Source organism: Strongylocentrotus purpuratus, unplaced genomic scaffold (genome assembly GCF_000002235.5).
Source record: "Strongylocentrotus purpuratus isolate Spur 01 unplaced genomic scaffold, Spur_5.0 spur5_scaffold_11, whole genome shotgun sequence".
In the NCBI taxonomy this organism is placed as follows: Eukaryota; Metazoa; Echinodermata; class Echinoidea; order Camarodonta; family Strongylocentrotidae; genus Strongylocentrotus; species Strongylocentrotus purpuratus.
This window is the reverse complement of record NW_022145596.1, coordinates 2,431,090-2,453,748: the sequence shown is the minus strand read 5'-3', so window position 1 is coordinate 2,453,748 and position 22,659 is coordinate 2,431,090. Positions and strand designations below refer to the sequence as shown.

At 38.6% G+C, this 22,659-nt stretch overlaps 1 protein-coding gene across 2 annotated transcripts; it reads right to left on the bottom strand.

Annotated features, from left to right (window-relative positions):
- Positions 1-8,289: 8,289 nt before the first annotated feature.
- LOC581863 (dnaJ homolog subfamily A member 3, mitochondrial) lies at positions 8,290-20,860 on the bottom strand. Of its 2 annotated transcripts, XM_030980351.1 has the most exons (11): positions 20,655-20,860; positions 19,079-19,224; positions 18,496-18,579; positions 17,011-17,235; positions 16,271-16,423; positions 15,421-15,568; positions 13,411-13,604; positions 12,684-12,799; positions 11,859-11,956; positions 10,644-10,771; positions 9,926-10,036 (listed from the first exon to the last, which is right to left on the bottom strand). In XM_030980351.1, exons 1-10 carry the CDS (start codon positions 20,854-20,856, stop codon positions 10,671-10,673), a joined length of 1,467 nt encoding a protein of 488 aa, XP_030836211.1. In that variant the 5' UTR covers positions 20,857-20,860; the 3' UTR covers positions 9,926-10,036; positions 10,644-10,670. The 2 variants fall into 2 exon arrangements, with proteins under 2 accessions (XP_030836210.1, XP_030836211.1); XM_030980350.1 differs by lacking the exon at positions 10,644-10,771 and having other exon boundaries at positions 8,290-10,036.
- Positions 20,861-22,659: the final 1,799 nt, after the last annotated feature.

Below are 22,659 nucleotides of genomic sequence, written 5' to 3'. Positions count from 1 at the left end.
AATTCTAAGTTATGCTAATATTAATCATCATGGCAAGTTTCATGATAATGGCTTTATTCATTCATGAGATATCCTGCGAACAAATTAATGGCAGAATAATGAATGGGAATAATAATAACTTGAATTTGTTACTTTGACAATTTAGGTTATATGTATGCTAATGTTTTAAATAATGAAGAATGTATTTTCACGATTTTATATTATCTTCTAAAATGCTCTTCCTATTAAAGTTAAAAACCAGTATTAGAAACGCCCCAATTTCAAAAAATGAAATGGAAGCTCTTATTACCAATCATGTGAAAGAATATGTTTTGACTAATACATGATGTTAACAATTTTGCCGGGAAACCGCCTACTAATTGATATGTTTTGTAAATTAGTTTATCTACATGGTCTGTGAGAGATAAACGCACGTGTCGCGCACGTGTGCGTATAGTCCCATATACATCTTTCTGTGTACAGTGCTTGTAACTTTACGAAGACTGGGCCAAATTTCGTATCATTTTGATGATTCCAAAACCTTGCAGTACACACCAATACTTATATGCTAGATGATCAACCTTTTCTGATCGATTCCACAACGTTTCTTTCACAATGCAATCGCATGACCATAACTGGTCTTTACCTTTAAAGGTAATACAAAGTTTTGGGAAATTTTGAAAATTGGGTGGATAGTGAACCTTTACAATTTTGATATATTTGCATGCCCCTGTGGATGTATTATAAGCCCAAAAAAAATTAGCCCCTAAAAAACTTCTGTTTTCGAGAAAAATTGAATATAAATATTTACCGGTGCTCCCGGTAAATTTTGATAAATTTCAAATAGCGCCTATGGCCATACAATCGTAGCTGCGACCATGAAGATCTCAGAATATGTAGTTGGGGTATATAATTTCCAAACGGGAATAGCTAATCGGTCGATTTTAGTCAAGATACATTGTTCCATAGCTAAATTAATATCTTGACCTTGAGAGGGCGCTATACAACATAAAGAGTTTATTATTTATAATTTCATAACTTTAGACTCGATTTCAACCGCGACAACGATCAATGTAATTGTAGGAACGCATATGCTTCCAATATGTTAATTTGAACCAAATTCATGACCCCATACCAAAACTTTGTAATACCTTTAAGGTCTACCCATATGAAAAATTTCAACTGTGTAGTATATTGACCCTTATGGATCTATGGAAGATAGATTGAGACGATATATGACAATTGACCCCATACAATAAGCAGTTACACCTTTGACCCTAATTGACATAACGAAGAATGCATTTTCACAATTTCATCTTCTTCCATGAAATGCTCTACCCGTCATGTTTACCTAGATTGTGCTGCGCATAGATTCAATCGGATTATTTTGGGCCATTACAAGAAGTGGGTTATTGATGTGGACAAATGCTCATGTACCCTTTAAGCTCATATAATGTATTTTATTACCAGAGGAAAAAAGATTGGTCAGTCACTCAATAGTGTCTGACAGTAAAGTATAGAAAGTAAAGGGGTTTCCTTGTTTAATTTTAATACTAGAAAACTGCTAACGTTTATATTTCACAAATAGGACAAACATGACATATGCATAATTCCTACAATGTTCTACAAAATTTGCGAATTTAACTTTCAATTGAAAAATTTCGACATGATCCCACCATCTGATCAAAAAACAAAAGACACAACTTTTATAGCCCATAGTCTCAGCTATAACATACCAAAATTTAGGAGAACATAGAGCACAAATGAGCTAGATAGTGCTCAAAGATTAATGTCATGTAGATCCATGATTTGAACTAAATTGGCACCTACTACAGGCTTAACACGCAAATTAAGAAAATCTGTCAAGTTACCTTTAATCACAATTTTCACTATGATGATGTCATCAAAATAAAAAATAATATGGAGTTAACTTGTAGACAATTGCCTCAACTACAAGATATCAACATTAAGAAGAGAATCAATCAATATTTACAGAGATACAATCAATTTTCCATAAATATGCTGACGTCATAATATGCAAATTCGTATTTTGAGTTCCAAGGTCAATATGATGATGACACGATATACTTAATGGCCAAATGAGACATGGAATCACATCTCCGACTCATACTCTATCCGAATATGAAAAAAAATTGAGGGTTTCCGTCCATCCCAAAGAGTCATAAGGGTTTTGTGTAGGCATGTTGTTGCCCATATATGCTATGTATTACATGAGCACGCGCGCACGGACGTTTATCTTGAACGGACGCTCATTCCCTTATTAATGGTCATAAAGAGATAAACATGGTATCAAATTGTTCGGGAAAACATGAGGAATACTGTGTCAAAAAAGAATCTAGGATGAATTATTTTGCGTTCGGCCGTGACAAACGAAAACGCGCGCGATACTTTATGAAATGCTTTTGCCAATAATGGCGTACGCTCGCGTTTTTGACGTGAAATTGACCGGACTGATATTGACCTTGATCCTGGTAAATATGAATGAGAAATGTCTTTTCGTTATGAAGATATGATCATATTTTGATTTTCACAAAATTGCGCCTGGATGACGTAATCAATCAAGGTCAAGGTTGAAAACCTTATTGTGCTCTTTCCTCATGCCTATACATAATATATGTGTGAAATTTCAAGGCATTTGATTGAGCCATTTTCAAGTTATCGTGCTAACAAAAAGTGGTTAGAAATAAGAAAAATATTCTAACGAAAGCATAAGGTGATCTGTATTATAAACAGCCCACCTGATAATACATTACATTTATAATGCGCTTCATACAATGTTTCTAAACGCAAGAGAAAGAATAAAGGATAAGGATGTGGAAGGAAAAAGGAGTTACCTCGAAGTCATTTCGAATATACTGAAATAACTTTCCATCTATCACTGTACGTCCCATATGATGTACACTGAACACTCATTCCATGTCGTGGGGAGTTTTTTTTTTTAAAGTAGAGCAGCAAGCCACATTCCCCAATACGCGCATACCTCCTAGTTAGCTCATCAATATGTAAGACCTGAAATGACCTCAATGCAAGCAAGCACATGCATCTTACTAGGTAAACCATCTGCAAGTAAAGCATTACAGGGGCGTCGCCAAAGGGGGGGGGGTGTGGGGGTGCGACACCCCCCCCACCTCTCAGGATATTATCGGTAAAATTGCGCTGCCGTCGGAAAAAAGAGAAAAGGGAGAGGGAAAAAAGAGAGGGCAAGGGAAAGAAAAGAAAAAAGAAAAGAAAAAGAAAAGAAAATAAGGAAAAGAAAGGAAAGAAAGGAAAAGAAAGGAAAGAAAAGAGAAGAAAGAAAGAGAAGGAAAAAAAGGGAGGAGAGGAAAGAAATGAAAAGAAAGAAAAGAAAGAAAAGGGAAAAAAGGAAAAAAGAGAAAAGGGAAACAAAAGAAACGGGGGGGTGTGAAAGAGAGGAGGGGGAAGGTAAGAGCCTGAGAAAGCAGGAGTGGGGGTAACAGAAAGGGGGTCGTTGGGTGGAGTCGTCTCGTCAAGGAAGCAAAAAAGACACGGGTAAATATATTGCTGTGTCGGGTCAGCTGTATTTTTGCTCGATCCTCGTGTACTATATCAATGCAGAAGTTTGAAGTCGGTGAGATGTATATTGTCGGTCGGCCGACAATTTTTTTTCCCCTACGAACTGTGACTTTGTATCCGCTGTGACGACTTCGAGAGTGACTACAACTACAATACTTGTATTTTCTCGAAGTATTCACTTTCCTATAATTCCAGCTAAAGAAATCAGAGATTTAACATTTTCAGGGAAACTAAATTCAAACAAGGATTAAGAGTCAACAACGATACGACGAATTGTCTTCCTTTCTTTATATTTTGATGAAACGCCAAAATTTCCGCGCTTCGCGCGGGAGGGGAAGACTTCATTTAGACGGGTCGAGAACGGTACAATAAATCGTCTTCTTTTCCTAATAATTTAGGGAAACGTCTAAGCTTCCGCGCTTCGCGCGGGAGGCCTAACACCGACACCCCCTAACGAGCGCGCTTCGCTTGCTCACTACCGCCCCTCCCTAAAATAAGATCCTAGCTCCGCGCCTGCATTAAAATATATAGCTATGATGTTGACTAAGTTGACAAAATAATTGGTATATTTATGTCGTCGAGGAAATTGATCATTTGCACATACGCAAGTACTATAGATAGTCAATAGGAAAAACAATTTAGCCTTCGGCCCCGGGTTTATAGGGTTATTTGTAGATATAGAGACACTTAATTTTGTCGGTAATCGTTGGCCTCTACACCACCCCCCCCCCCCACCACTGAAAAAGGTCTAGCGACGCCCCTGATACAATGTATTAGGTCATCGTGGAAGTTCTAGAATGCAACAGGGGAGGGATCAAAATAAGCTTTGAAGGGCACTTATACGTAAAGAAGAGAACCCTTTCAGACGGGAAAATTAGATAGCAGCCTTTCTGCTTATTCCCATTTATACAAATCATTTTGTTGCAGTTTGATGTCAGTTCTTCACGATAAGCCAATTGTTCTTCTTCCGGTGGTTCCGTGAGTCCCTTAAAGTCAGTGAAAACAAAGTACTCGAATGAGACGGGGTGTTTTACACACTAATATATATATATATATATATATATATATATATATATATATATATATATATATATATATATATAATGTAAAGCTACATACACTTAACTGAAGGAAAGAAACCTATAGAAAACGGACTGGATATTATTGAAAATACTATTCTAAACAAGAATGTACTACATGTACTACATTACGTTACAATTTCACGAGAGAAATAGAACTCGAGAGGGGAAGAAAAGAAGAAGTGATGAAAATGAAAGAAGACTAAAAGCACGAGAGGAAAGAAAAGAGCTAAGAAGACAAGAAAAGGGTATAAAAAGGAAAAGGAAGAGCAAGAGAGAGAGAGAGAGAGAGAGATAGCCTTGAGCTTTGGATCGGCTAATGAGTAATAAATGAAACAGATTGTGAGCGGAGTAATTATCTTTCGCCGGAGAACTTGCATAAGGAGCTAAAACTTATGGTTTTTTTAAATCAAACATTATGGGGAATAGCAAAAAACGGTTGAGCATTTATTACACTAATTGCCAGAGGAGCATTCATGTCTTCCACGAGGCCGCACTTTTGGATCAGAGAGCAATTTAATTGTCGGCGGAGCATTGTCTTTTGCGGGGTACTTTTGGGGAGGAGCAACAATTATTGTCGTAGTAGCCTTTGTATTTTACGGGGCACTTTTTTAGCGGAGCAAATGTCGGCGGAGCAATTGTCGCGTGTTGCGGAGCAATTGTCGGCGGAGCAATTGTCGGCGGAGCAACTGTCGTTCGAGGAGCATTTGTCACCGGAGCAATTGTCGGCGGAGCAATTGTCGGCGGAGCAAAATGTCGGCGGAGCAATTGTCGGCGGAGCAAATGTCGGCGGAGCAAATGTCGGCGGAGCAACTGTCGGCAGAGCAACTGTCGCGGAGCAAATGTCGCGGAGCAATTGTCGCGTTTTGCGGAGTAAATGTCGGCGGAGCATGTGTCATGGAACAGTTTATAAGACAGGGTTGGCATATTTCCCGCTTCGGAGGCTTATTTCCCGGACGCGAACTCTTTATTTTGAGTCCCATCACTTAGAATATGATGTATAATGGTACTACCAGAGGAACATCAACACAAATGTGTCATTGGGGGAGGAAGCGCATTGTAAGTCATATTCCTTAGTTTCTCTTAATGGAGAATTAACTTTAAAAAAAACATTTATCTATGACCAAATAGACAATCCTTTCTGGAAAGCCTAGGACAGGCGCAGATCCAGGATTTCTTAGGGGGGGGGACCCAAATTTGAAATTATGCGAGCCAAATATTGGTACTTAATGGTGATCAGCATTGGCGTAATGGGGGGGGGGAGGGGGCAGGGAGGGGCGATTTCCCCCTCCCTCCTCCGCAAATCGCCGAAGCTTTGAAGTTTCATTAAATTATTAGAGAAAGAAGACGATTCGTTGTACTGTTCTCGAAAATAATCCTGGTCTGAATTCAGTCCCCCCCCCCCCCCCTCCCGCGCAAAGCGCGGAAGCTTTTACATTTCATTAAATCATTAGAGAAAGGAGACGATTCGTTGTACCGTTCTCGACTCTTAATCCTCGTTTGAATTCACTCCCCCCCCCCTCCCGCGCGAAGCGCGGAAGCTTTTACATTTCATTAAATCATTAGAGAAAGAAGACGATTCGTTGAACCGTTCTCGACTCTTAATCCTCGTCTGATTTCAGTCCCCCCCCCCCCCCCCCTCCCGCGCGAAGCGCGGAAGCTTTTACGTTTCATTAAATCATTAGAGAAAGAAGACGATTCGTTGTACCGTTCTCGACTTTTAATTCTCATCTGAATTCAGTTTTTCCCTCCCCCCTCCCGCGCGAAGCGCGGAAGCTTTTACGTTTCATTAAATCATTAGAGAAAGAAGACGATTCGTTGTACCGTTCTCGACTTTTAATCCTCATCTGAATTCAGTTTTTCCCTTCCCCCGCCCGCGCGAAGCGCGGAAGCTTTTACGTTTTATTAAATCATTAGAGAAAGAAGACGATTCGTTGAACCGTTCTCGACTCTTAATTTCTTTAAAAAAGGGGTGGGTTTTTTTCTCTTTCTCTTTGGACTCCTGAGAAATGTAAAAAGGAGGTTATAAAATGTCTTGAATATCATAGAAAAATTGATCAAATCCCGGGATCAAAGTCCTGAAATTCCTTCTAGCTTTGAAAGCTCATTCAGAATTATTTCATTTTGAAAAGTAAAAACATTGGCCCCCAGTCCCCCTCAATCGACTAGAGCTCACCTTAAATTGGGGGGGGGGGGGAGTGGTACATTTAGCAGTGTTCCGGATTTGGGGGGGGGGGTCTCCAAGGCAGGAAAAGCCAGTGAAAAGCCGGCGAAAGGGGGATTCAGAAATGTTGGCAGTCCTGAGATAGGGTGGGGGGGGGGGTGCTTTCAAAGGGAGGGAACGAGCATACGCGTACCCTAAATAACACTGAATAGGGGTTGGGGGGGTGCCGGGCATGATTGCACTGTTTAAGCGCTCGCGCGCTGGCGCACTTTACGTCTGGGCTATAATAATACCTTGCAAAATAACGAAAAATATGAAGTGCTTGTTCGCGCACGTCGCGCAACTATTCTTAATGATAGTGTCATACTATATACGTGTAGGCTATACAGTTATACATACATAAAAAAATAACTCATTTCTCATGCATTATGCTGAAATTGAAACAATCACATTTTTTTCTTCTTCTTCTTCTTCCTTTTTTTTCTCTCTTTTTTTGTAATATCAGGGGAGGGGGGATGTTTGTACAGGCCACCCCCCCCCCCTCCTACTTCAAGCCAGGGGGGATGCAGCCCCCCATCCCCCCCCCGGGATTTACGCCCCTGATGATAAGTCATGTGTTTCATATAATCCAATATTCTGTGTACATATTTACACAACTTTATACAATGGACATTAACTGAAGACAACTCCACCGCATCCATTCCCAGTGGTATCACTACATATTCAAAGGTGTAGCGCATGGTTGTAAGCGGAGTCGAAAATGATCCCTACCTTTGTATACTTTCAAGAATATTTTCACAAAATGTGATCTCATCTTTGCATGAAACAGGTCAAACATGGGCTCGAAATGTAACCCTATTTGAAATTGATTGTGGCAATATTCTTTAAACGAAAACAATCTCATTTGGGACATCCACCCCGCCCCGCCCCACCGCCCTCTCTTTTGGTGGGTGTGTGTTCTGTCTCTCTTTTGTATTTATCAATTTATCAAATTAATAAATTAATTTCTTTTTCTATTTTTTAAACTATTTATTTATTCATTCGTTTATTTAATTTTCTAATTTCTTGTATCAATTCCATTTATTGGTCGGGGGGGGGGGGGATTCGGATATGTCAGATTTTGAACTTTGGTACAACACTTTTTCCCACTTATCCCCCCTTCTGTTTTATTCATTCACAGACGTCACGTTTCTCATTCCTGCTCTTTGCATCAATTCAAATGTGTTGAATAATCTCTCACTCTCCCCCTCTCTCTTCCATTACATTCTATCGGTCTTTTCCTACATTCATCACTATCAAATTCCTCATTCCTGTTCCGTTTATCCATATGAATCGGTTACATAGTCTCTCTTACTCCCCTCCCCTCCCCCCTCTCTCTCTCTCTCTCTCTCTCTCTTGTGTCTTATGTCTATCTCTCTTCCCCCTCTCTCTCTCTCTTCTTTTTCTTTGCATACTTATACAATAAATTCACAACTTTTTAAAATACCACCACAAAAATATATACCGGAAGCATTTAACATTTCATGAATAAATTTACTCTTCAATAATTCATTTATCTTTCATTGACAGCGCATGTATACATCAATTCATACAATGATAAGTTATGTGTTTCATATAATTCAATATTTTGTGTACATATACTCACACAGCGTAAGTCTCTACAACGGACATCAATCGAAGACAACTCCACCACAATCCTTCCCAGTGGTATCTCTACATATTCACAGGTGTAGCGTAGGACTGTTTGGAGTCGAAAATGATCCCCTAATTTGCATAATTTCAAGAATATTTTACACAAAGTATGACCCTTTTCTGCTTGAAACGGGTAAAACATTGGCTCAAAACGTAACCCTATTTTTGCTTATGAAGACATGCATTCACAAAATGTACCATATTTTCACAAAAACAGGTACATACGCAAACATCAGGAAAATATGACTTATGCTTCGTTGAATTTCGAGTTATTTCAAAGAAAAACATCTTTTTCCCCCTAAAATCTGTGAACTTACAAAAATTACAAAATTTCTGCAAAATTTCTGACTATCATGCACACACTCAGTCAATATGAAGTGATGCCACCAGAATACAAATGCAAACTTGGAAGGCAGCATGTTAAATAGTTTGAACCAGAGGCTTGCATCGATGCCCAGTATTCCCAGTGCAATTCCAAATCCATGGTTAAATTTGGAAATCTGATGCTATTGTTAGCAAAGCACAACCAATAACATGGATTGAGATCTAGAAACAAGCTCTATAATGTTACCCGATAATAACTACTTTTATAAATCATAAACATGGGTATATCTAGAAGTAAATCAACTGTATGCAATGATTGTTAGGTTGGGTAATACACCTTGATTTATAATACATACCGTAAGTGCATGAAGAAATAATAATAATGATAATGATAATGACCCTTGGAAATTTCCTTTCAATATAACCTCTTTGTAACAATGTGAATTTGTAATAACTAACCATCAGATAGAAATAGGATATTTGGTCCTAGAAAGAACCAGGGATTCATGGATTTGGACTACACATACACATCAGGGTCCCATTTGACAAAACATGTCATCAGTGACAAATGACAATTTTTATTATAAGATAGTGAAATCCTTGCTTCTGATTGGTTATCAGCAGATTTGTCATTGAAAAAAGGCTTTGTGAAACGGGTCCCAGCTATGGGGGTTCATTTGCTCTCTTCACATGGCAGCGAATGTGGTTACATTGTATGACATCATAGCATAAATACCACATGTACATTAAACAAAATGTATATTCAAGTAGACTATTGTTATGTGAAATTTTTAGTATAATTTTTTGGGTAAAATTAAGTGTTGACATTAAATATGAGCCATAGAGCTTCCAACAAAATCATTAATAAATACCAAGTAGTAATTAGACAAAAGCTGTTTAAACAAAACCACACGACCTATCCCATTAGCTTACAGTTTCTTTAACAATGTCATCACTCGACCAGAACTCAACTTAATCATAAGATATATATGACCAATCAATTTGATAACATATAATCAGCACAGATCTCCCGGCAATGATTAACAAGCCACCTTGTGACTGGGATGTTCATCTTTATCAATCTCCAAAGGTTTTCAAGGTTTGCTGGATCTCTTTGTATCATCTTCTTTCTCATCGATGTCATCCGCTACCTTTGTGGCAAAATCTTGAGAATTGGGTGTGTTTAGACTGAGACGGATCCTTCCTACCATGCCTTGGGGGTCATCTGTCACGATGTTGGCTCCTAAGCATGGTAAATAAATGAAACAAAGATGAACAAATGATCACTCGGCCAGTTACAGAACACTTGATGAGAGCCGAGTCAAGATATATGTTATAGATATGTAGATTTTGTACAACTACAGAAAATGTGTTTATAAGATGGATCATTAATTAGAATTCTGAGGAAAAATGGGAGAAGACTGATTACAAGCAAATCTTTCTGGATAGGATAATAACAAGTTATGTATGTTTGGTCACTTGTCATGATCTTTCTAATCCAGGCCGTACAAGTTTTACAGCGCGATATAAACCTCTTCCAAAAAGTGTTGTATTCTTATTCATGCTTTCATATAATTTTTGTGTTACTTTTGTGCAGTATTATGAAGCAAATGTGAACAGCTGCCTCATCAAATATCCACAGATTTGTATCACATCCAATCAACTGTTCATGCAAACATATCGGGGGGTTTGAAGGTGTAACTTCTCCAAATTTCAAAAAAAAAGCTATACATATTCATGCAACATTTTCAAAAAGCCATGGCAAACAAATTAGTTTTCATCTTTACAAATCAATGACAATTTGACCCCCCCCCCCCCAATGTTGTTAAAGAATTGATTTGCCCACCCACCTAGAAAGCTCTGTCATGATGGCAAGATTAATTCCCTCTGATTCTGTCTAGCAAGCGCCCAAAGAATCCCGGCTCTTTCTCCTCCTCCTCACTCTCATCTAAAGGCTCATCATCTTTAGCTTTTTTAGCTGGTGGTGGGAGAGAGCCACAATAAACATTGGTATAGATAGGGCAAAATAACACAACTTCTTCCTACTTTTGTAAGGAGAAAGCCAATTTATTAAAAATATGGTTACAAGCAGCACAACTTCTCTCTACTCATTGCGATCTTTCATATAATACCAAATTTAAGGCAAACAGGGGTGGTGGTGAGAGCGCCAAATAACCCCTCTATTACCCTCTTGAATCCTAACTTCACTCCTGATTCTTCCTCTATTACCCCCCTGAATCCTAACTTCACCCCTGATTCTTTCTCTATTACCCCCTTGAATCCTAACTTCACTCCTGATTCTTCCTCTATTACCCCCTTGAATCCTTACATCACCCCTGATTCTTTCTCTATTTCCCCCTTGAATCCTCACTTCACCCCCGGTTCTTTCTCTATTACCTCCGTGAGTCTTAACTTCACCCCTTGAATCCTAACTTCACCCCTGATTCTTTCTCTATTACCTCCGTGAGTCTTAACTTCACCCCTGATTCTTTCTCTATTACCTCCGTGAGTCTTAACTTCACCCCTGATTATTTCTCTATTACCCCCTTGAATCCTAACTTCACCCCTGGCCCTTTCTCTATTACCCCCTTGAATCCTAACTTCACCCGTGATTCTTTCTCTATTACCTCCGTGAGTCTTAACTTCACCCCTGATTCTTTCTCTATTACCTCCGTGAGTCTTAACTTCACCCCTGATTCTTTCTCTATTACCCCCTTGAATCCTCACTTCACCCCTGATTTTTTCTATTACCCCCTTGAATCCTAACTTCACCCCTGATTCTTTCTCTATTACCCCCTTGAATCTTAACTTCACCCCTGATTCTTTCTCTATTACCCCCTTGAATCCTAACTTCACCCCTGATTCTTTCTCTATTACCTCCGTGAGTCTTAACTTCACCCCTGATTCTTTCTCTATTATCCCCTTGAATCCTCACTTCACCCCTGATTCTTTCTCTATTACCCCCTTGAATCCTCACTTCACCCCTGATTCTTTCTCTATTACCTCCGTGAGTCTTAACTTCACCCCTGATTCTTTCTCCATTACCCCCTTGAATCCTTCCTTACCATCCTGTGTTTTACTGAGCCCATTGACAGTTCCTGTCACTCCTGCTTCTTCCTCAGCAAATGCCATCAGAAGAGCCTTCTGTTTTTCTCCCAAAGATCTATAAAGTGATAGCACACAGGACAGATGAAAACATTTATGGGGATATTCCATGATCCAAGCAACAAATAAGTATTAGAGAGTTAAAATAACTTTCTAGAATTAGAAATCAACTCAAGGGCAGGGTCAATACCCTACAATTCATGCCTGGATTATATAGCAAAGGTGACACACAAGGCTACTGAGACTGCATTATGTTAATCTTTTGAAGTCCTTTTTATCATGTTAAAGAAACCATGGTTTAATCATAACACCTTCATCTTAACCCATATAGTGTTACAAATATAATGAACATGGACCATAAATGAGATTTAAAGCCATAAATTTTCATTCATGGTATCAAACAATTTACGAGCTTGTTTTAAATTTCAAGAAGGAATCTCTTTTCTTAGACCAAAATGTACACAGTATAAGAATCAGTGCAGTTAACACTGGTTTACAGCACTGACAGGGTTAAACAAAACTTTGTTTAGACATCACTCTAGAAGCAACAGAGCCTGATACCTGAAGGCTTTTAGAATGGATAAATCACACCGTAGGGAGACTGAGTCTGGTACATGAAACTATTGGGTCCTAACTCACAACAAATAAATATTATAATGAAAACTCACCTTCACATTGGGAAACCATATAATACCAACTTTGGAAGAAGTAAGAATGACAATTCTACAAGAATTATCAATATTATGTGTTTGTTCATAGCCTTGTGTTTAAAGAGTACTACTTACGTAGGGACTTTGATCTTGATGTGGATATGATGGTCTCCAAACCCGTATCCGTTGACGCGACTAATGCCTTTCCCTGGTAGACGTATCCTTGCATGGGACTGGGTACCTGCTGGAATCTGGGATAATGCAACAAAACAATCCTTGATAGCTCCATCTTAGAAATTACACCAAAATGCTCTCATAGCTAGCTATCTCCTTGAGGGATCAGGTAACTTTGTCTTAGATCCTTTAAAAAAATCCTTGATTTAGTTCATGCTGCAATGATAATTATAAACCTTTAGGTCAGTCAGAAACCTCATGACTTTAACAAGCCAATCGCCTGTCTGATTATCAAGATATTTATGATTGGAAATTGTAAACCAAATTTTGCATTTTCCTAACAGTTTTCATAACACTACAGTCTATTGGGGAAAACGAGTATGGAAAAACTAGTCACTGAAAGATTTTTACTTTTTTGAGGCACTTTTTGATCATTTTGAAGCACAATTTTTTTAGGGCTTCAATATTTCACCATATCACAGACACTGATAACACGTAGGGCCGTGCATCTCAGATTTAACATTGTTAAACATTGCCTTTAAGGTTTGCTGCATCTATCCGTATCCTCTTTTTTCTTGTTGATGTCTTCTCTGGAGTGCTCAACTAAAATTGAGCCATACAAGCTCAAAGAAAAATATCAACAAAACCTGATACATCAAGGACATGACAACAGATGTTAAAGACTTACATTGAGTGTAATAGTATCATAGATTCCTTTGATCTTGCATGTACCACCGAGAGTAGCCTGAGTAAAACTGATGGTAGCATCTGAATGAATGTCTGCTTTATCTCGTCTAAACTGGTTACTCCGAGCAACACGGAACGTGATGAACAACTCCTGGCTACCCACAGGCATCCGGACTGTTTGGCCATCTTCAACACCTACAACAAAACAGACAGCATAAATAATAAGATGGGATTATATAGCACATAATACAAAGACGATGTCTCTAAGTTCTTACAATTTGAAGTCTGTTTCATAGAAATTTGACAGTTATCAATCATTCACATTGAAAAAACAAAAACAGACATTTATTTGCAGTTACAGCGGTTCCATGACACATGCTCCGCCGACGATTGCTCCGCCGACATTTACTCCGCAAAATGCGACAATTGCTCCGCGACATGACGGGAACGTTTGTTCGAAATATACGAACTCTCTTATTAAGTTACTTAAGTTACTCAATCACATCAACAGTCATATTCAGTTCATTCAGGCATCTGTGCAACTAAACCAGGCCTAAGTAATTTCTCGTTTTAGAAACCATAAATTCGGGTTGTACCCAATTCAAAACATTTATTAATGTAAACAATCTTTAACAATGTAAAACTCAGCGATTCAAAACGCGTGAAGAGTAAAAGTGACATGTTCGATCATAACTATTTATAACTTAGTATTGACATGTACATGTTTAAACTACGATCCTAGGTTACATGGATGTCCTTTAGAAATAAGTACAGTGTATAGCAACAATTTAATCGTCACTAAACCTACTATGCGTACAGTGTACACTTATTAGTTTTACATTAACTAACTTTACGGTTTACCACTACTTGTCTAGAAATGACTGGGATAAGAGCAAGTGTCTCAAATGTATGAATATTGATCTTCCAATACCAGTATCACTAACAGATCCAAGCAATATATAAGTATAGACCTTTGTTCTATTCTATTCTTCTCACCCTAATATCCTATGCCAGCATAGCGGTACATTCCATTCCTTATAAATCTTCTCAATCCGGCTAAGCATCCCGCCAACTCCGCCATTACTATGTTCCTGGCTCTCTACCACCCCGGCCTCTTTCTTGCCCCGAACTACATTGTAATGAAATAGCCTCGAGATTTTATCTCCTATAACATTAGACTAAACAAAGTCTTAATATAAGCTTGTTCAACTGTTAACAACATTTTACGGTAGAAGTAATAAATACAATAGGATACATGTATGTGGTCAATAAATGAGTTACAGAAATAGGAAATCTAAAGGGTCATTAAAAGGTAGGCTGGTCACTTGTTGTCGTAACTCGTAAGGTACATGTAGGCTCACGGTCTCGATCATAACATTCGTTCCTTATTCAGGATTGAACTGTTACAGGTTGGATAAACATCTCAAGCAAGCAAGCTTCCATATCCACCGTAACGTTCTCTATTCGAGATTGTTACTTGGAGAGTCTCCAACCACAGCCAAGCAGAAATGGAAAAGGGGGGGGGGGGGGTAACATTCATGCACAATACAACTCCTCAAAATTTGTCACCAGAGCAATTGTCGCGTTTTGCGGAGCAATTGTCAGCGGAGCAATTGTCGGCGGAGCAAATGTCGGCGGAGCAATTGTCGGCGGGGCAATTGTCGGCGGAGCAAATGTCGGCGGAGCAATTGTCGGCGGAGCAAATGTCCCGGAGCAAATGTCGCAATTGTTGCGTTTTGCGGAGTAAATGTCGGCGGAGCAATCGTCGGCTGAGCATGTGTCGGGTTACCGTTACAGCTGTCTTGAAGAAAGGTTTCTACAGAAATGAGCCCAAAAACAAAAAAAATCATCTCGTAAGACGTTATGCTTTTCCATTAATGTTAGCATTATAATCGGATTATGTTGTGTTTGAACAAAAGTGCCTACCCGAAAACAAACATTTAGACACAGAAAGTAATGGTACTTTGAAATCCTGTAAAAACGGCAAATGGTGTAAGAATTTAGGACATACCTGCTGGAACTGGTACAACAACTTTTTTTCTTTGCATCGTCTGCCCCGCCCCTCTACACACTATACATGGAACACTGATGATGACTCGGGTACCACGGCAACGACGACATGTTGTTCTCATCACAAATGGTCCTGTGTTCACAGTTTCCTAGGAAATTCGAAATGGAATGAAAAAAAATATATATTAGTGCTAGAAAAGTTTATTAAACGGTTTGAAAAATTACTTTTTTTCCTGAGATAGAATCATTGATGCCTATGATATTAAATTCTGCAATGTGACAATACAACTGTGTAAGATCGAAGATTGTATATATCAAAGTTTCTCATTTTGCCTGTCTCATTTCATTCAAGGAATATCTGTCTTCCCATCTGTCTTTTCTATGTATATGTGTAAGTGCACATGTATTAGGGAGAGGGGGGGGGGGACTTTCTGTGACTCTAATTCTATACTCTGATAGAATCTGTCTATGTTAACATTTTAGTTGCTTTCTTTGACTCTCTGCACAGTTGCTCTTTTGCCACAAATCCAAATATACACAAAAACAGGCACCACTTGACGGAAGGATCGCTTTATGCAACACAATGCCTCCGTGAAAAAATAACCCATTTCTATTCTTGATTAGCTCCATGACAACCACGGTATAGATTAATCTGGTGCTGGAAATGGTCTCAAAGCCTTTGGTATACCTACCCCATGAAGAAAAAAATGGGGCCTAGGGAGATAAGTTGTGTGGATATAAAGAGTTAATTTATCATTCCATGCATCATGATTAATATCTTGCCTTGATATTAATGCAATGGCAGTATTTGAACCGTGAGCCTACTAGGAGATGACAATGCTTTTACTAACCTGGCCTGTTCCATTGCACTGATGACACTTTGACGTCTTGGTTCCAGGTTCAGATCGGGATCCCTTGCACCGTTCACACGTGTCCTCCATCTTCACGTTTATCTCCTTGTTCACACCCCTGGCGGCTTCACTGAATGTTAAATCCATGGCCACCTAAGCAATCAGGGTAGAAAATAAATACATTCAAACTCTGATATCAAGCCATCTCCACTTGTATCATATGGAGAGATACATTTATAACTGACATCTCATAGATACAACAGGTTTCAAGGGAGCCCTTGTTTTAAGTTTTAAAGGTGCACTACCCTTAGACACATTTTTTTCTACAGGGATATTTCATCACTTACTTACAACTTTAATTTCATTCATGAGACAATAAACTGTGTAACACTGAGAGTGAGTAAATTTTTTCTTGATTAAAAATATATTTTGTAATTGATATAGAAAATTGCCTTAACTGTTCAAGACTTGTATTCCTAAAAGAAAAAAATACTAAGCTGTATGCCTTCAATACCACTACAGTATCAAGGTCTTTCATTTTAGGGGCAGGTCATTTTAGCCAGTCAAAGGGGCACAGTGGCTTCATAGTAATTCAAGGAATAACATTACTTTAGTTAGTATGAAACATATATATTTTATGTGACAGTGTAATCCACTTTGCATTATGATTACCCTGTAATTACCCAATTTCTCCTTCACATATTAAGTCATATACATCCTATAGTAACTAATTTACTTACCTCATGAGCTGTGTTGAATCCTCCAAACATTGACTCATCAAACATGCCACCTCGGTCAAAGGCCTGATTACCAAAGATCTTGCGGAAGAGTTCCTCTGGGTCCATGGATGATTGCTGCCATTGGCCCTGGAATCCACCTGCCGCTCCGCCGCCCATTCCACCTGCTCCAAAGCCAGCTTGTCCTAATGTGTCATATTCTTTCCTTCGCCCTTCGTCTCCTAGTACCTGAAGCACAGAAATATCCATCAAATGCTCAACATCTAATTAGTTATTTTGCATTTCTTTATAAATCATTCTAATCCTCTATAATGACAAGGGAAGGTACAAACTTTCAAATTAACATTATACCACAAAACTTACTTTAAACTAGATGGAATTTTGACTGCGCGCAGTCGAAAATGATGCCTCCGCCATAGAGCAATTTAAACAAGTTTGGAGTTTAAATCTCCAGTGGTTCTTGAGATATCGCGATAACGATCTCAATGTATGGAATTTCATAAGTTGACCTCTGTGACCCTTGACCTTTGACCTACGTGCTCCAAAATCTAATCAGATTGTCTTCCTATGGTGATACACACTATCATTAAGTTTGAAGTTTAAATCTCCAGTGGTTCTTGAGATATTATGATAACAATCTCAATGTATGGAATTTCATAAGTTGACCTCTGTGACCCTTGACCTTTGACCTACGTGCTCCAAAATCTAATCAGATCGTCTTCCTATGGTGATACATACTATCCTTAAGTTTGAAGTTTTTACATCTCCAGTGGTTCTTGAGATATCATGATAACAATCTCAATGTATGGAATTTCATAAGTTGACCTCTATGACCCTTGACCTTTGACCTACGTGCTCCAAAATGTAATCAGATTGTTTTCCTATAGTGATACACACTATCACTAAGTTTGAAGTTTAAATCTCCAGTGGTTCTTGAGATATCATGATAACAATCTCAATGTATGGAATTTCATAAGTTGACCTCTGTGACCCTTGACCTTTGACATACGTGCTCCAAAATCTAATCAGATCGTCTTCCTATGGTGATACATACTATCATTAAGTTTGAAGTTTAAATCTCAAATGGTTCTTGAGATATCGCGCTAACAAACTCAATACAAGGAATTTCATAAGTTGACCTCTGTGACCTGTGACCTTTGACCTACGTACTCCAAAATCTAATCAGATCGTCTTGCTATGGTGATAAATACTATTCCAGAGTCTTAAGTTTAAATCTTAAATGGTTCTTGAGATATTGTGATAACGGTCAAACGGGACGGACGTACAGACGTACGGACGGACGTACGGACGTACGGACGGACGTACGGACGTACGGACGTACGGACGGACAACCCGAAAACATGATGCCTCCGGCACCACCTTCGGTGGCGGAGGCATAAAAACTCAATAATCGATTTCTATACAGCATCAAAGAAAGACACCATTTGGTTGGCTTAAATCAATGTGGCATTGAAAGTATTAACTAACCTCATATGCCTCTGCAACCTCAGCAAACTTCTTGGAAGCATCAGGACTCTCTTTGTTCCTATCAGGGTGGTATTTCTTTGCCATCTATTCAGTAAAAGAAAATACAATTACCAGTATGCAAAGTGTAAACAATAATTTCTGTTTTTAGTTAAATATCTTGTCGGTACAGTAACGTATAATTCTAACGATAGCTGAAGAAATATGAAGACAAAATCAAAGGTAATTTCTAACGAAGATAAAGATTTATCAGAAATAAAAGGCTATCTACATTTACAGCATATTTTAGGTGTTTACTATAGCCTCATAGATGTATCCAAAACTTGACAAATTAAGAACATCAATTGTTTCCTCTTTTTGTGGGTGTGTGCTTTTATCAACCCTAATCCATTATCTATCAAGGTATGCCTAAAGGCAGTTCATATGCAAATTTAATCTATTGAAAATTGTTTTGTTTTTTAAACCAGAAAAAAAAGCCCTTGAACAGCACTAATTTATCATTCCTCACATTTCATCTTGAAATATAAAGGTCTAGGTGGTTTAGGCGTACCATAACTGACAAAAACGAATTATTTGGTATACTAACCTCATAATATGCCTTCTTGATATCTTTCTGAGTTGCTGTTTTAGGAACCCCCAGCACTTGATAGAAATCTCTCTTTCCCGCTAATGCGCTTGTGCTTGTGTGTATATTCCTGCTGAAGCCATGGACAAACTGATGTTGATGTAAACCTGTAACAATAAAAAAAGAAAGTCTTTGTAATGTAAATTGCACCTGAAGTTAACTAATTATCATCAGGTTTCAGGAACACTTGGAAGGTAAGCAAATTGCTATTATCCTGGTATCAAAATCTGAAATTTTTGTTTAAATTCTTGCGCGATTTCAAAGTGCTTTACATGAGAAGAAAGAAGAGCCAGTGTGCAATGTTTGTTGGGAAGGGGTGATTACGAAAGCATTTTAGGTTGTGTCAACCTCCCTCTAGTCTTCACGCAGGGGTATGGTGCCAATTAAGGCTAGGTGATATTAATATCATATTTCACATTATCACCTAGCCCTTATGGCTAACCCCAGGATTTTCCTTTCCTCTTGGAGGAGCATCAAAGGACAAAATATGAATAAAATTGCCTCCAAGCAGACACATTTTTCCATTTCATTATCACCAAGCACTTACTTGCCTTACAACTAATACAATCTGGATTATGAGGAAATCTAGATCTAGTAAAAAGCTAGGATCGTAAATTGTTGATTTCTAGTCCTAAAGTCAGTAGAGGCGCTGGTCCGAGAATGAGGATCGTCTGCATAAACGAGGATATCCTCGTAAACTCGGACAAATCGCGTCCTAAGAAATAAAGATCGTCCAAATTTTTTTTCCTTGCCGCTCTGCAGGTTTCGGGCACCCGATCTGCACGCTGGCAACGTGAAAAACGGATTCCTCATAATAAAATACCTCCAGTTCACCGTCTACTTTTATGGGTTGTCAGTCTTCCTGAGGATTAATCGTTCATAACGAGTAAGTCTCTGTGCAAATTCAATGTGAAATGCAGCAAGAAATCTGTTTTTCACATCGCCAACGCGCGGATCAGAAATAAGAATATGCGGACGATCCTTATTTTTGCAGACATGTCTGTCCGCGTTTACGAAGATGATCCTTATTCTCGGACCAGCATAATAGTGTGCACTTTATTACAGGATCAGGAGAAATGAAACTGAAAGAGCCCGAGGTGAAGTGTTAAGCGCGAAGACTAAGAACTAAAATAAGAATCATAAGGGGCAATAATAAGTTTGCCTATAAGTAAAGAATAATCCACTACAGGCACTAGTCCACAAGGTATTCAAGATTCAATATTATTTTATTACATAGAAAAATGGCAATGCAATGACACAGACAATGCAATGCCAATGCCTTTTTTGACAGTAAACATACAAATGATAGGAAATACAATACAAAACGATTTACATAAATATGGATAGTTATTAACAATATATGAACGCATAGTGCATCACTTTTGATTCCTCTATCCTCAAATTTCAACATATTAGAACAGTTTGACACAATCACATCAAACCCCATGTTTTACAGACAAAAAAAAGATTACACTACATCGATTTCTACACGTGGGCCAATAGTTAAGCTACACTGACAGAGTTTACTTCATCTTACCTCCTCCAATTTTATCTTGAGAAGTACAGCTTTTTGGTTGTGAAAATACTGAAAAACTGGCAATATTGCTTGCTGGCACACTTCTGCATGTTTTACACCGGTAAGAACGAGTAATCTCTCCTTTCAAGAGATAATTAGAAGACGATTTGTGGCATGCTCTGATGCTTCGCAGAATGGTGGCGGTCGCCATTTTGAACAACATGTGCACACCATCGAAATCCAAGTTTGAGTTCGTTGGTGCACACACACATTACTAACATATAAAAACGAAAATAGCGACTAGTCTACATGAAAAATCGATCCCCCGATTTTTGTTCCCCCCCCCCCAAAAAAAAAAAAGAGAGAGAGAGAGAGAGAGAGAGAGAGAAAGAGAGAGAGAGAAAGATAAAGAGAGAAATCAAAGCAAATAATTAGTTCAGGCTACCATGCACACCCCCCCTACCTCCGTGATCACAGCGCCCCAACTCATAGTGGCCCCAACCACCCCTCCATCACGCAAGCTCGTCGGAATCGTTCTATAGACTCTATAAGGTAAATAGAGTGGAATTTTTTTTATTTAGTGCAAGATTTTACCAAGGGTGGGCTTTTAAAATCTTCCCCACCACGAGTTCTGATAAAATGAAAGCCAATAACCAGAGGCGGCCCTCCGGGGGGGGGGGCAGGGGGGCAGAGTGCCCCCTCCCACTTTTCAAGTACCCGAAAACTAAAGTGTCCCTTTTTACATAGGAATAGTGCCCCTTCTACTTTGGCAAGTGCCCCTATTAATTAGTAAAGGTGCCCCTTCCACTTTTCAACTTTGATAAGTGCCCCTTTTATTTGGACACGTGCCCCTTTTCCTTCGACAAGTTCCCATTTTCCTTTGCAATAAGTGTCCATTTTCCATTCTCATAAGTTCCCTTTTTAATCTCTAATAAGTGCCCCTTTTAATTTACGAAAAGTGCCTCTTTTCACTTTTGATAAGTGCCCCCTTCACCTATGATAATTGCCCTATTCAAATCTGAGAGGTGCTTCTTTTACTTTGACAAGTGTCCCTTTCCTTTGTAAGAAGTGCCCCTTTCCCTTTTTATAACTACCCCCATTTTAACTTGGATGAGCGCACCTTATATTTTCACATACGCCCCTTTCCCTTTCCAATAAGTGCCCTTTTTCCAAATGCTCTCATAGGTCCCCCTTCTCTGGTAAATTACCCTTTTCAGGTACGAGAAGTTGCTCCTTTTCATTTCAGATAAGTGCCCCCTTCACCTTTGATAAATGCCCCTTTAATATGTGTTCGGTGCCAGTTTTCTTTCAACTAATGCTCATTTTCCTTTAATATAAGTGCCCCTTTTTCATTCACATAAGTGCCCCTTTTCATATCTCGTCATTGCCCCTTTTCAAGTGCGATAAGTGCCTCTTTTCGTTTCTAATAACTAAGGGACCTATCCCCGTTTCATATATGCCCCTTTTCAACTCTTATACCTATCAAAATCTGATGGGTGCCCCTTTTCCGTCGACAAATGCCCATTTCCTATCCTAATGACTGACTTTTTTCATCCCTAGTGAGTGTTCCAAATCCTTTGAACTTTCTGCATTATAAAATATCCAATCACGTTTGTCAAGTTAATATACCGAGATACTGGCCAAAATTAGAGGGAAAAGATGTCTTTAAAAAAAATCATGTTCTTATATCCCTTATAAAAAAAGTACCATGGTAACCATAATTACCATGGTTACCATGTGGGTGGTAATTTGGACCAAAAAAAACATGGTTACCATAGTACTTTTTTGTAAATTTTCGACGTTAATTAATCCCGATTCCGTATATTGGTATCAAAATGTAGTTAAATTCAATTTTTTTTATATAAAACCAAATTCAATATGGTGGTTCAAGGTTTTAAAATATTGTTCACAAAACACTATTTTTTATCAAAGGGCCTCTTTTTTGGACGCCCGGCCCCTTCGATTTACAAATTTGTTTTTTAAACACCTCTGACACACTTATGATAAAATGATTCAAATAAACTAT